At 36.4% G+C, this 16095-nt stretch overlaps 1 protein-coding gene across 4 annotated transcripts in view; it reads left to right on the top strand.

Moving 5' to 3' along the window:
- TPD52L1 (TPD52 like 1) overlaps positions 1-16095 on the top strand; it is a 157049-nt gene that overhangs the window by 137302 nt on the left and 3652 nt on the right. For 3 of the 4 annotated variants that reach the window (XM_020986977.2, XM_078155163.1, XM_078155162.1), the window contains exons 5-6: positions 8640-8678; positions 11545-11605. In XM_020986977.2, the coding sequence (XP_020842636.1) occupies positions 8640-8678; positions 11545-11605 (100 nt within the window). The remainder of the gene's footprint in view (positions 1-8639; positions 8679-11544; positions 11606-16095) is intronic. The other variant, XM_020986978.2, reaches the window with a different exon arrangement.

The following is a 16095-nucleotide window of genomic DNA, read 5'->3' as shown; positions in this document are numbered from 1 at the left end:
TTGTCATTTATAATTATACAGACGTGTGTGTGTGTGTGTGTGTGTGTGTGTGTGTGTGTGTGTTTGTGGTGTATACACACACATACATACAGAGAGGGGAAGAAAAAGGGGAGAGAGGGAGAGAGAGAATATTCAGAAAGGAACATTAAGGGCTATGGAGTATCTCCCCTCAGTCATGTGAAAATATGCTACACATGTATATGGTACCACAAAACAAACAGTCTATTGAAAGAAAATCATGCAGCGAAGCAGTAATGACCAAGGGAAAATGGTGAAAAATTAGGTACTGGCTGTAAGTTCTTTGGGGAAATCTGCAAGCAGTTCAGTTTGGGATTTTCTGACATCAGAAAAGTTCATCACTGAAATCCTTTGATAGTTCTATTCATTCATAGCCACTAAGGGTAGATTTAAAAAATTATTATGAAGTGATAATTGTCTATAAGACAGACATCAGTTGAATAAATTTAGCTCTGCCCTGGCTCTATCTATTTTTGATGTTTAGTCTTGCAAAGTTAGAATATCCTATAGGAAGTTAATTACACTTGAGATTTTTGGGGTTCCTTCTGTGCCTGTTAGTACAGTAGGGTCTTATAGAATCACAATGGAAAAAACTCAGTAGGGGGCTGTAGTCCAACCCTATTTTAGAGATGAGGAAAAACAAGCCCAGAGAGGTTGTGACTTGCCCAATTAGGGTCAATACATTTAGTTAGTGACAGTATCAAGACTTGAACCCAGGTTTTTATGTCCCAATCCAGGGTTTTTTCAGTCACATCATTAAGTATTGCATGCCTCAGGAGAATGAATTTTATTTTTTTATTCATTTCCTTTAAAAATAAGTAAGTTTTTTGATGGATAGCTGTACAAATAACCAGCAAAACTATTCTTGTAGCTTTGTCACATGAGGTGGAAATATTTGTGTTTTAGAATCCAGACTTTTTCAACAAAAATAAGTTGACTTCTACTCTTTCAGGCACCTAAGTTAAATAAGTCCACGGACAAGCATCTGAGTGCAGGATTTTATTTTCATCTTTCATTAATAAGGTGACACCAATAAAATAGCTGGAGTTCTTCAGTGAAAGAGAGTGATACAAATGTAAAATTCTGGATTATATATTTTCTTAGATGTTATTCTAAACCTAGAAATAAATGAAAGGTAACTGTGTAAATAGTTAATAAACATTTAATAAGCACCTACTCTGTGCTAGTTACTGTGCTTAGTGTTGGGGGTGGGAAAAAAAGGCAAAAGGCAGTCTCTGCCCTTAAGCAGCTCACAGTCTAATGGGGGAGACAAATGGGAAAACAAACATGTTAAAACAAGCTATATACAGGATAAATAAGAAATAATTACAGGAGAGAAGGCACTAAAATTAAGAGTGAAGAGGAACTATACCTTTCTCTGACCACATACCTTCTTTCTTGTGTTACATGTGTACCTGGAGGGATAATTTGTTATTAGCTGAATTTGTCAATAGAATTTTAATTGGCCTCATAAAATGAGAAGTCGTGTTTCATGTTGTGACTAACTTGTGATAACAAGAATGACTTTTCATACTATTCTAGAAGCTCAGTATCATAGTACCCACTAATTCTTTCTAATTCAATTATTTCTCTATAAGGTAGATCCATTTTGGAATCCATCTAAAAATCTAGTTACTGAAGCATTAAAAAGGACTTCATTAATATGGATACATGGTTTATACAGGATATCCTAAAAGTCTTTAAGCTATTAAATGTTTAAAACTGCTCAAAGACTTTTGGGACGCCCTGTACAACAGTGAGACATGGTATACTTGAGGGAGAGCACTCCAGCAAGGAGCCATTCATTCTGTTTCAGAGACACAGGTCAGTTTGTTTGTAGAAGTAAAATATGAATAGTGATGCCTATAAATATATATGAAGGCATATATATGTTCATGCATATATCACATATAGGGATTGGTTTCCATTATGTTTCCATCATTTTTATTCCTGGATGATTTAAAGTATATTTCTCAAGACTTCTCAATATTTCTTTAAATTATTACCTACTATAAAGGACTCAAAACTCTCTCTCATCATAAAGAAGAAAACTATAGCTCAAATAAATAGACAAAGCAAGCTATGATTTTAGGGTCACACTACAGCACATAACACTTAGGTGTAATTTTTAAAATTCAGTGACAATTTTTTCTGAAGTAATAGAAACTGACAGTCCATTTAAATAAGGATAATTTTCTGTGTGAAAACTTGGTTGTTTTCAGGGGATGTTTAGATTCAAGGGGGGAAAGTCTACCAAAGTACATAAAATGCTTAAATATAATAAAAATTGTATATGTTTAAAAACAAAGTCATTTAATTTAATAAGGATCCCTAGATGAGAAATAAAATAAGGGAACTTGTGGACCTTTTGAGGTCCTGAAAAGGTATCAATTTATGGAATGAAAGTGAAACATAAGTACTGCATTTTGTTCCAGATATGTTTACTTTAAAAAACCTTTTGAGCAGAATTTTATGTGTGTGTGTGTGTGTGTGTGTGTGTGTGTGTGTGTGTGTGTGTGTGTGTATTATGTGTGTTTGTTCCAACCCAAAAAAGTCAAATAATTTTAAGCATATATACATTTTGATGTTAATCATAGATGAATGCTTTGTATATAAGGTTGTGTAGCAAAGTTGGATCCAAAGGAACTGAATCCTGCCTTTAGCACTTATTTGTGAGACCTTGGCAAAATTAATTACTGGGCCTTGATTCCCTTATCTGTGAAATGAAGGGGTTAGACTTGGTGACCTTTGAAGGTACTTTTGAGCTAGAAGGGACCCTCAGAGGCCATAGCATTTCAATAATTTGCCTACAGAGTCACAGAGACAGGATTTGAAATCAGCTCTTTTTTACTTTAAGTCCAGTAGCCAGTCCACTCACCATGATGCTTCTATGATCTCTCCAACCTTGCTGTAGGATTCATTTTGTGTAAAAGTGAACCCAGGCTCATATCCACCATCATTTCATATATAAAATTCCCATTCAACTGGAGATGCCCTAGGATCTACTATAGTATAGAAAGACAGAGAGAAATAAATGTAAACTTTTTTCCATATATCTTTCCTAAATATATAGCTATCCACTACACCATGCTGATTCTATGCTCCTTCCAACCTGACCGTAGAGTTCATTTTATATAAAAGTGAACCCAGGCTCATATCCACCATAATTTCATATATTAAATTCCGATTAAATGCCCTAGAATCTACTGTAGCATAGAGAGATGGGGGAGAGAGAGATAAATGTAAACTTTTTTCTATATATCTTAAAGATATAGCTGTAGATATGTAACATCCATTGATATCTAGATCTGAATATCAATAGATATCTAGTTAGCTATACTAGACAGACACATATTTATACCCCCTAGCATGTTATATCAACCAGGGATTTCTTACTGTGCATTCCAGATTTTTGGAAACTCAAGTTGAACTTTCTTTAGAGAATTCTGTTTTCCTTCTCCATGATTTTCCTTATGCGAATCTTTCAGTAGCATGATGGATTGATAGGCCTATTGGGCATGATTCTCTCTCCACAGAGTTTTTGTGTTGAACATAATAATGGCTCACTTTTCCATAGTGCTATATATGGTTTATAAAGTGTGTTCTTCACATATTCTACAAGATCTTAAGATGTTAATTTACAAGACACAGGCTCAAAGGTATCCAGTTGCCACATAGCAACAAATATAAAACTTGAAATATAATCCTTGAACCCATCTAACTGACAGTGCAGTGTTCTTTCTGCCATATCGTGCTCACTTTTAATATCGATCAACAATCCCTGTTTCAACCTTTAGTATTAATTAGGCCATGAAAAGTTTGATATATAAATAGGAATACTGTTCATAGTTGTTTGTTTTAGTGTTTTGATTGCATTTAATTTTTTTCTAGTTGTTTAGTAAAAATCTGGCCTGTGGATTATTTCCTGGACTTATTGATCAAGTTTACATTCTCTGTTCTCTTTGGGATTTGGAATCTCACAGTCCAGGGTTATCATTTTAGTACTAGAACTTGAGTTCCACTTCCAGTTCTGTCATTCATTAGCTATGAGACCTGAAAAGCTGCTTAATTTCTCAGTTAATTCCTTGCCCCATCTGTAAGATGGGAATAGTGATACCTGCTCTGCCTCCCTGATATGGTTGTTTTAAAGATAACCTGAGAATACATTAAGTGAAAGTATTTTTAAATGTGTTGTACAAATGGAAGGAATTAGAAATATTTTCATTAATTACATTAAAAACTAAACACCCTCTGGAGTTTTAGTTCTTACAGCATTTATTTAGCTTATAATCAGGCTGAGATATAAAATGTTTATTTTGTCATACTTTTTGCAGCAGATTCATGAACTTAACTCTGTATTAATAGCAACAAAGAAAGGCATTATGTTTAATTGAAATCCAAGTCATAGTAAAAGTTTATTGGAGTAACTTTGCTTTCCCACCACACTTTTTAGCAAAACTCCAAAAAACAAACAAAAATAGTGAAATTAAGACATTGAGTTACATTTCTTCTCTTTGACCTTTGACTTTGTACACCCATGGATAAAGACAAGAATAAGTACAAAGTGGACAAAAACTAAACTCAAGGAAGAAGTAGTAAGAATTCTATATACTATACCCCCTCAGTTAATCAGTATCAATTCTGTAACATGAAACTCAAAACTCCAAGCATCATTATAAGTGAAGAATATTTAAGAAAAGCATAGCCCATTTACTTTGTTTCTTGTAAGACTGTAAGAGTAAATAGCAAATGGAACCAAGTTCTTGTTCATTGGCTCCTTAAATAAGAGAACAAAAAAATGTTGCATGCACTAGCTTCTGTCCATACTGTATCTAAATATGTTCTTACTACTACTGTTCTCATTTTGCCTCTCCTGCTACAGATCCCATTCCATTGGGTAAGCTTTATCGCTGTTTGTTACTGTTGTTGTTAAGCTGTGCTTTGCTTTACTCCTCAGAAGTGAATGGCATATTCTCTCTTCCGTAATTTTACACCCAGGCCAACATAAGTTTATTTGTTAAAAAGTGTTTAGATTTTCATTTCACCAAATGAACAGGAAGAAAACGAAGGGTGTTATACACACTGAGCTGTATTGAACAAAACATTTGTCTTTTTTTTCTGAATAATTCAGATTAACATTTCTTCATTCTGCAGTCTGGGAAGTAATTCTCCTAGGAATATATTGTTTTTCTTCACAGATTCTTCCCACACACGTAAAAGACCTGGCTTTATATGCACTTAAAACAGAAAAAACAAATCCTCAATGAAAGTTGCAAAATTAATTTGATGTATTTTACAGCTTGCTAGGTAGCTGCTAATATGAAAGTTAAAATTTAAGATGTATCTTACTTTTCTTCCTTTTCCTAAATTGATGCATGCCTCTTGCCTTGCTCTTGCTACTTCTTTGTTAACATTTTTTATCTTGATTCTTTTTTCCTCTTATCATGATATGGTTTACTTGTAATTTGAAAGCTAACCATTTTGTGGCTTTTCTTATCCTATGTCTATTTTCTTTTGGAAAACAAACTTTCCTGAATTTGAGGAAATCAACAGATTGATAGTCCTAGCATCTAGTGTGAAACATCTTCTCTAATTGCATTTTCATGTAATTTATGAGAAAATGTTTTTGCCTGCAGTTTGTAAAAAAAAAAAAATTTCTAAGTTAAACAGTAAGTACCCATAATCTTAATTAATTAAACCTTTTCTTTATGCCTCCCAGTAAAGTGGTACATTATTGATTCTCTTGAATGACATTTTAGGGAAAGTTTTAACAAGGTACACAAGAGTCTTAGGAAAGTATAAACAGTACAACAAAAAGTGTTATTGGGAAAATGTTAGTCTAGGTAACTCTGTTGGTCACCTGGGTTCTCATAGGAAATAAAAGGGAATCTGGACAAAGAAGAATATAGGCTGCTTTCAATATAGGCTTGAGTTTATCTCAACAGTATGGGACAAGATTCCTTTAAAAAAATTAACCTGGAAAGTTTGAACCAAGTATGTGAAGAGAAGGATGAATGATACTTGTTCCACATATTAGAGATGAGGATAGATCTTCATGAGATGAGAGATTTAGTCTCATCACTAAATTTAAGTAGAGGAAGTCTAGAATTTGCTTTACCCACTAAACAGGATACTTAGAAAGTTGTTTTAAAGGCAGAAAACATCTGACCCTTATCTTGATCCAAGTTCCCCTGGCTAAAATTGTATAAGGTAGAGGAATGATTTGCATATGACATTTAAGGCTCATCCTTACTCTGTAAGTCTGAGGAAGTCTCTAAATTTAGTTCCTTTTTATTTCGCCATTGAGATTTTTTTCTTCATTCCATCTTTGCATTCATTACACAGAAGGAAAATATATTGACATTAGGATTTGGGCACATATTTACAAGAAATAGAATGATAACAAAATATAGTATTGAGACTCACAAACACCAGTCCACTGCTTAGGTAAATGAGTTGGCTTATACATAAATAGCTGTTTACATGTTTACTGAGGTAGTTCAGGAGTTCAGATTCCTCCCAAAGGAGCCATTGTTTTAGCTTGCTGGCAAAGGAAAAATGTTGTTAATCATTTGACCCAATTTCATAGTCATAGATAGGGGAAAAGGAATGGTCTCTCCCTGTGGAGTCTAAGGTGGCAGTCTCACTCTGATTCTGGAAACTTTTAGGATTCTGTAAACTTCCACTTAAGGCAGTATTGGCCTTGCTTTTCTCCAGTGCTTGTGGGGAGGCATGCCAGGGAGGGAAGATAAGGGATCTGATACTAGGCAAGGTGACTCATGACACTTGTGTGCTATGTGAGTCAGGCCAGGCTGTCTCTCAATGCTTCTACATGGCTCTCTCTGTGCCTACATCTCTGGCAGCCCCCAGCTACATGGCCTAGGCTGTCTTTTAAAGCACCCCATTCGGCACAGCATTTTGACTTCCCCTCACACTTTTAGCTCCACTCAATTCCTTTCAGCTTTGTGGTTCCATTCTGGAATGGACAGGCCACAAACACCAGCAAAAGGAAGTTTCTAACCTCCAAAATTTCCAACTTCCAAAGGAAATACACCTCAGCAGAAACAGCCTTTTTCTGGCATAGCCCTGTATGTGTAGTGATAGTGTTTGCACGCCTCTTTGCTTTTTGGAATCTGTCTTAATAGTTGGTAAAAAGCCTAATGTAACCAAAAGAACAATCTTCAGTTTCTCTTTGTGGAAACATAATAATTCTAATTCAAATAACAGCTAGCATTTATAAAGCACTTAAGATTTGGTGAGTACTTTACATATGTTGTCATTAGAGCCTCACAACTATCCTTGTGAGATAGGTGGCTATTGTTATCTCCATTTTACAGATAAGGAAACGGAAGTTGAGAGAAGTAGGGTAACACAGCTTATAAGTGTCTGAAGTAGGATTTGTACTCTGGTCTTCCAGACTACAAATCCAGCATTCTGCTATGCCACTGGAATAAATGTTCCAGTCTTGGATTATCCTCTGGGCTCTCTGGGTAGGTACTCAAAGGGCCCAGAGAGTCAGTGGAAGCTGAAGTATCTAGCCTGGGTTCCAGGTTGGAGAATTTTCTCTTCTATGGCCCCAGTGTCCCTGAAGTATGGGGAAATTAAGCAGCTTCTCCAGCACAGCTCTGGGGCCTGAATCCCTTAGCATGAGTTCTCAGGAAGGGACTGATGTCTTTAAGGGATGGTGCTGGTGAGTCACATCTATGAGGAAAATGAAAAATAAATACAGATAGGAATCTATACTACTCTCCCATTTACTTCTTTGTCCTTCATAAAATAACTTTCAGAGAACCAAGTGCTTTGAATTGGTCCATTGGGTAAGGAGGCAGTCCAGGGGCCTTTTGAGGGTCTTAATTTGCTACTGCTGCAGCCTGTCTTCAATGGTATCTTGTTAAAAGGCAGATAAAAGTGTCTCTAGCCCATGCATATTAGTAAATATTATCCTTTGATATTTTGTCAGATGGCATGAAGATTGTGGTAACATAAGTTTGGACATTCATAGACAAAGGCCATTTGTCAGTGAACAAGTCAATTAGCAAGCATTTATTAAGTGCTTATTATGTCCCAGGCATTTTGCAAAGCACTAGGGATACAAAAAAAGGCAAATGCATAGTCCCTGCCCTCAAGGACCTCACCTTCTACTGGGGGAAGACAACATGTAGATAACTTGGTGGGGATAGCTTTGTAGAGACCCCTGTAAATTGTGAAATATGTCAAGACTGTTTTTCCCTCATTTCTTTCTCCTGGCTGAGCACATTATCCTAGCTTTGAAGCCATCCCTCTCTTTCCTAAAATCTCTGTCTTCCAGGAAAAACACAAGGTTGGACTAGGCAAGTAGACCTGCCTGGGAAGAGTTGAGATGTGCAGCAGTCCACACTAGTCTGGATATCTTAACTAGTCTATTCAGAAGAGCATGCAACCATCCATTGTTGTCTATTCACTTTTGTCATCTTTACAAATGGATACAGACACCCACAGGGCTTAATTAAAACAGTGTCCTGATGATGGGTTGGCATGGTACATTGCATGTATCTGAAAATGCAAACTGAACTGGTAGAGGGTATTCTGTGTACTTATGGCAATGTTTTCTTTTTTTCTCCACATCTGCTTTCTCACTGAAGTTATTCTATCCGCCATTCCATAAGTATGCCTGCTATGAGGTAATGTGCTTAAGATATTTTTATCTATCAATGTAAATATGTATAGAGTTACTGTTTGGTATTTATTTTGTTTCCTCTTTCTGAAAGCGAATAATAATAATAATAACAATAACCTGATTTTCCAATCTTGTTTCCGATATTCTTAAGCAGCCAAGGGAAAGTGGGTTGAAAAGTATCAGCCAATCGATAAGAATTTATCAAGGACTTATACTGACTGTGTTAGGAATATAGAGATAAGAATCACATAGTTCTTGCCTTCAAGTAATTTAGGTTCTACAGACATGTAGCAGATAAATATATTGTAAAGTAGGGTGTGATGGGGGCAAAGAAGAAATCCAAAGAAGTTCTAGGAAGATTTGGCAGGAAAGAGAAGCTTTTTAGCTGAGGAAGACAGGGAAGGCCTTAAAGAAGAAGTAGCTTTGGAACCACCATCAGAATACAGAAGAAAGAAGAGAATTCTGAAAGGCAGAGGTAAAGTAGGAATGAGTGCATTACATACCAGTTTGGGCAAAAGCTCAACCCAGAGTGAAGAAATAGGCCTTTTCCCAAAGAAGGCCCACCAAACTGGGTATTATCAAGGGTTTAAAGTATCAAATTTACATAACAATACTTTTAGACATATCCACTTCAAAATGAAAATGTTAAGAAAATATAGGTGAAAGTGATTGACAAAGTTGTGAAAAGGCTCTTATTTCCAGTTGGAAGTTGGCCTCCATGTTTGTATATCCTAGTGATTCAATTTGCTGAAATCAAACAAAAACAGAAGTATCTGATTAAACAGTTTCCCTGTGTTCTTCATCTTGTATGGAAAGGTAACTTAATTAGGGGATTTTCTCTCTTGTGATTTCTGAAGGGATTTTCTCTCATGTGATTTCTGATGCTGGCTCACATTACTTGAGGCTATACAGTTTAATTGGTTGTTTGGGTAAGATCATTTGGTCTGCTAATTTGGTGAAGGATAGAGCATAGATTCAAGTTTGCCATCAAGTCTGCCATCATCACCTAAGACTTGAACAACTAGCCTTTCCCAGAGTGATAGCACACTCAAATTGAATTCTCTACCCTGTGTCATACCTGGGGTTTTTCTTGCTATTTGGGTACAGAAGTTTACTGAAAAGAAACGTCGGTTACTCTTAACAGTGATCTCTGCAATACTAAAATCATTTTTTAGAAAAACATTTTCTTCTTTATTTCCCGTTTAGTTACCAGGAATAGGTGCCCTGTTTTGTTTTGTTTTATTTTATTTTATACCAGATTACATGGGGAAAACTTGTCAATTTACATATTAAAGCTCTGCCCCCAAACCTCCAGTTTTGTGGGTTGTCCCTTCTACCTTAGCTTTTCCAGCTATAGGAGAGGGAATGTAGATTAGCATCTCAGCTTTATAAGATTAATTGTGCAATTTTAAAGTTTATTTTTAGCAGTTAAAAAGAAAAAGGCAAAAATGTTCAGTTTGGAAATAAATTCTGTTTTTATCTCTTTACCATAAATGGATTACTAACCACTGTATCCTATCCAGATGGCACACGTTTCATAACCACATTTTCTATGACCAAATGGCAAAGCCTCTTGGAATTATTTAACAGTTAAAGGAATGTGGTGTGTATGTGCATGTGGAAAAAAAAAACAATAACTAGCATTTATATAACTCTTTAGCATTTATATAATTCTTTAAGGTTTGTAAAACATCTCACATATTACCTCATTTGATCTTTACAACAACCCTGTGAGATAGGTGCTGTTATCATCATTTTACCAAACTGAGTCTGACAGAGGTTAAGTGATTTGCCTGGGATCACAGAGCTAGAGAGGATTCAAACTCGGAGCTTTCTGACTGCAAGTCCAAGTATCCATTATGCTATCTAGCTACCTCAGTGCAGTTAATATGAACTGCATGCATTCTGTTTAGTGAAAGAAGAGAGGTCTTTTGGAATCTGAAACAAGGATAGCTGATAACCATTGATGGGGGTGGTAGCATTAACATATTAGAGATTGAGGGCAGGCCTGGGTGTCTAGAAGACTTAGGCTCAAATCCTGCCTCAACACGCTGACCTAGGGCAGGTCACTTAATCTTTCACTGTCCCAAACAGTTCTTTAAATGTGGATGGAGGGAGTTTCTACACTGGGAGTTCTTGTACTGATGAAATCACACACCTGGACAAAACAAAATTTTTTTTAAAAATGTCTGACCTATCATTGGACAATCAGTATATTTCATTTTAAAGAATTAGAACATGACTTTCTAGCAACAGCAGAAACTGATCTCTCAGGAAAGGTTGCCCAGATGTTATAAGCATTAGAAAAGGGAACCTTCTATGATCATCTTTTTTTCCTGAGCTAGTCTAACATTCTTTCTTTTTCATTAAAGGGATGAATATCCTATTTTTTTATTCAATTGAGAGAATTCAAATGAGGTTATTCTTTCTGCAGCCTGACCAAAGGAATGATGGTGGTAAAAATCTCTGTGACTGAAGTTTGAATTGTGTGTATTTTGAAGCTGTTGGTCCTTTGATTCCTAGGAAGCCATTTAAGTTGCTGCCTGGAATAGTTAACCAACATAATATTGCAAATTCAATTTTAATTATTCTACAGTTTAGTACCCCACTGGCTTGATTAGTTTTTAAAAATGCTCATCAATGCTCATCAGCTTCTAGTCTCTGGATCTCTTTAGTGTGCTTGGGAGTTGCAGTGGCACAAGGTACCTTTAAAGCATAGCTGGTGATAGATGGTAAATTGACAAGTGGGTTCTCCTCTGTACCTCCACTGTTTACTAATAAAAGCAGCGAATCACACAGCATGGTTGCTAGGACAACTAGATCTGTGGTGCTCACTTCTCTCTCTCTCTTTTTTTTTTATTATGTTTTAGGAATTCTCCTACTTTCAAATCATTTGAGGAGAGGGTTGAGACAACTGTCACAAGCCTTAAGGTACAGATGAAGTGCTAAATCATGTGAATGAGTCTGTTAGGTGGGGACAGCCCAGTCATTGGTGCCACTCATGCCAAAGCAAGCAAGCACTCTATACTATACCAGTCAGGAGGCCTTGCAGCTTGAGGGCAGAGCTGCTGTAAGCAAGACCTTGATACAGGTAATGTTAATATGGACCAGCACTAATCAGTTCCCGAAGAACTGGTCTGAGTGAGACATGGAGTGTCAAATTGTTCTTTTAAGTGGAGTTATTGTTTTCCCTCTTGACTTCACCTATTTCTCTTAGGTTACAGTCCCCAGGATGCCCCATTCACAAAGTGAGTGCTTGAATACAGGAACAGGATGAAGGGTATAGAAATCTGCAATAGAGGGGACACCTCAAAAGCTCTTTGTCTAGTGTAATGACAGATGAAAATGAACTAGCTTGTTACTGCTATGTGTCCCCATTCCATCAGGTTTCCCAGGTCACCTTCTCCCTATACTGATCAAGGACTAGATAGTAGAAGAATGTAACTAGATCAGAGTACGTCTCTCGTAATGTTGACTAAATTCAGCCCAAGGATTGAAGTGAAATGTCTGGAATGTGTGGGTGTAGATGTGTTGCCCCATTTTGCAGAACAAAAAAGAAAGCAAGAGAACCTGTTGGAAGAATATGCATGTGAGCTCTTTTTAAGATGAACTAAATGCAATATGTAAACAATTGTATGTATGTATGTATCTTACGTATCTTATTACTTTTTTTGGTCTTAGTATCCCTAGGCTTTCAGTCAACCTTCCCATGTATCTTCTCTTAGATAATGAAATCTATGCACATAAGAAAAAAAAATAAATTTCAACCGGTGATATAGTTATTTACTAATTATTAATTATTCCCTATATCCTTTGAGAAGCTTCTCATAACATCTTGGATTACATATACCCCTGGCTGAATACTCCTGCTTTATAAAATGCTTTCCTCCCAACAATCACATAGATAGTTTTATCCTCATTTTATAACTGAAGCTAACAAGTGATTTTACCACAGTGAAAAGTCAGCAGGCACTCAAATCAAGATCTCCCAACTCCAAACCCAGTGTTTTTTTCTAATCTGCCACAATATGTGGCATGTAATTATTAATGTTTTGTAAAAAGAATGCTAAAGAAAAGCACCAAACTACAGTGAAGAGGGTAAGCCTTTGAGTTTGACAAGCTAGTCATGTTACTATGGGCAAGTCCCTTAAATTCTTAGTTGCACCAGATAGTTTTCTAAGACTGAAAGCAACAGAAGAGTTGTGAATTTGCACCAGTAGAAGTGATTTCCACACCCCCATTTCCCTGATGAATCACAAGTCCAGATACATGCACTCCCATCCTTACCCCATGGTCATTTTTATGATATATTCCAGTTGTTACTGCAGTGTATCTTTCTATTAAAAAATATATTCTGATCATTCATTTACTTTGTACTTAAGAAATTTCACTCATTTGAGAGACTGATGACATAAGATTATAATTTGACTGATACTTTTCCTTCATAGAGGAACTGTTGATTATTACTGTGAAAGGCCCTTTTCCATTGGTCCATCTTGCACCTTTTTACTATATAAGCACATATGGTCCAACAATGAAATCAACATTATGTTTTAATCCTTTTTACCACCAAAATTATTGGCACTATACTAGTTTTCCCATCTCTGGTTGTCATTCTCGTCGTCATCATAATCCACTTAGCTTAGGATCCAGTACACTGCCTGGGCCTTCCTTGGAGAGACCTTACGCAGATTAAGAGAGGGGTTTTCTTTTAGTCGTGGTTTCATTTCGTCTTCTATTACTATAGCAGTAATTTCAGCTCCTCACTGTGCCAAAGGCTGAGAGAACCCAGAAAATCAATTTCTCAGACATTTTATCAATATCTTTAGACAGTCCCAAGCAAATGGGTTTTACATACTTGTAGTGAAGTTCTGATACAGGAAAAGTTGTACTTTTTAGGTTTCCATTAGAGAAGAGGATACGAAGAAACAAAATAAGAGTTAAGAACAATCCTATTTTCACTTGCTGTTGGGAAATGCTGGTAAGCCCACATACTCTTAAATGTTTGAGCCCAATTTATAGCATCTCTTACTTTGTTGTACTCCTAAACAGAGATAAATTAATAGCACTCTCTTTGCCACTTACAGAGGTAACCTTGAAGGATTATCTAGTCCATCTTCTGCTTTCAAGTAGACATAACTAACTCATTCTACCTAGATCTATCTTATAAGAAGAAAGCTTTGTGGAAAGTAAATTCTATCAACTGCCCTAGCTTCTCAGTATTTTACAAGCCTCAAATGTAACACTGTCCCCTTGTTCCTTTTTCTTCTGTTGATGCGATCAAAGGAAAATAGCCAATGATCATTCTAACTTTGCGTATTTGATTACAAAGTCATCCTCTTTCCTTCCTTGCCATCTCTTCCACCCCCGCCAAATAATCGTAGTTCTAACCTTTATTCTTGAAGCTATTTTCCATTTTGAATCATCTTTGTTTTTCCAAACCTCCTCCAAGAATGCCACATCCCTCTTACAAGTTTGTGGAACCCAAGATTGCAGTCTGTGAAGGGACAGACTTGTGAGTCAATTCACTGATGCTATTCCATATTCTTATTCACACATCCTCATATGATATTCTTTTAAAAAAAAAAAAACAAACCATCATACTACAGACATTTGGCTTTTGTTGTGCTATAAATAGAAGGCCTACCTCCACCATACTTTATTAGACTGTGTCATTTGCCATGTGGCATTTGCACAGTCACCTTTCCTCTCTTCAGGTCGATTCTGTTTGCTTCTAAACAACTCTAATTCATCAAGATCATTTAAAATTAAGTTCCTGGCCTTGCAAGGCACCATTTTATCCTACTCCAGCCAGATATCATCTGTAAACTTAATGAGACTGCTTTCTATTTCATCTTTCAGGTCACCGGGAAAATGTTAAGGCACAGACCAACTCCTCTGAAACTGTGTTCATTATGCTGTCCTAGGTTGACAGTGAATCATCTATCGATAACTATAGCTTTTGTAGCAATTCTACACTCACCTAAAGAAGCCCATATTTCCTTATTTTATTGATGAATATGTCATGCAAACAGAAGTAATGAAGTATATCAAAGAGGCAGAATTGAAAACCTTATTAAAACAACCCAAAGTAAACTATTCTCGTGCTCTACTAGCCCTTTTGTCTTTCATAAAAGATTAATTTGTCTTTCTTGGTAATACGAACGAAGTCTTATGCAAAGGACATTTGTAAACATCAGGGCAGGATGACAATATTCTTAATTGCAGAAAGTCATTCTCTTCTTCCTGTCATCTAGTCCACATCCCTGCACTCATGTGCAGCTGTGCCTAAATTACTCAAGTCCATCACAGCCCGAGTATGAGCCATCTTATAAGTAAATAAGGTTAAAGAATGAGCTTTATAAAATTTCCTTTCCTTAGGGTCATCAGGACTGACTGGCCTTACATGATGAACCTCTTGTCTTTTCTTTCTGCTTTTGGCTTGAGGGAACGAAACTGAGGGAGAGATGGGACAAAAGGAGTTAAACAGACAGCATCAAAAAAAAAAAATATATACACACACACACACACACACACACACACACACACACACACACACGTATATACACGCACGCGTATACACACACGCACGCGTATACATACACACACACACACACACACACACAGAGATATATGTATCTGTTCATAATATTACTTCTTGTTTCATCCTGTGCAAGAGAATTAAATTGAAACTCCAGAGTGGCAACTAATAAGAAAAGAGTTACTTGAGTAGGCAGTATGGCATCTCCTCTCAGGAAAGAAGGAAGGAACAATGAAAAACACCCAGGGGAAGGTAATCTTATGTGTCAGTAAGAAGACTGCAGCGGAGAGGAGGAATAGGTCCTCCCACCCCCCACATACCCCTAATATAGCATGGCAGGATAATTAAATCTAATAAATATGGAGCTAACATAAAAGAATGGTTTTTTTTAATAACTTCTAGTAATCACAATGTATGTATTGGTTTGGTTGTTTTTTATAAAGTTTTTTTTTTTGAGCTTGCCTTTTGAATAAGCACGGATACATCCAAAGTTGTAAAAGAACTGGAAGGAAATTTGGTAACAGGCAAACTCAATAAGCACAGCTTTTTGCCAAGAAGTATTTTCGCACATTTGCTAATAGCTGCAGAAGTACCAGTGCCACTATTAAATGCTATTATGTCTTGTGAATGTGTCAGCTCCATTGAGATGCCCATTAAGTCTTTAGGGGTATTAGGGTACCATATTTCATACTGTTCTAAATGGCATCCTATTGGCTTATAAGATGATACGTTTATAAATTTGGTTTTCAACTGGAAAGGGCAGGATCTGGCCCATTTATAATTTAAAAGTTGATCATAAAATCATAAACACATCCTTTTTAATCTCCTTTAACCAGAAGTATTTTTTATACTGTACTTGACACAAGGATCCTTAAGATTC

Source organism: Phascolarctos cinereus, unplaced genomic scaffold (genome assembly GCF_003287225.1).
Source record: "Phascolarctos cinereus isolate Bilbo 61053 unplaced genomic scaffold, phaCin_HiC Scaffold_5;HRSCAF=322, whole genome shotgun sequence".
Classification (NCBI taxonomy): domain Eukaryota; kingdom Metazoa; phylum Chordata; class Mammalia; order Diprotodontia; family Phascolarctidae; genus Phascolarctos; species Phascolarctos cinereus.
This window is presented reverse-complemented; position numbering and strand designations above follow the sequence as displayed.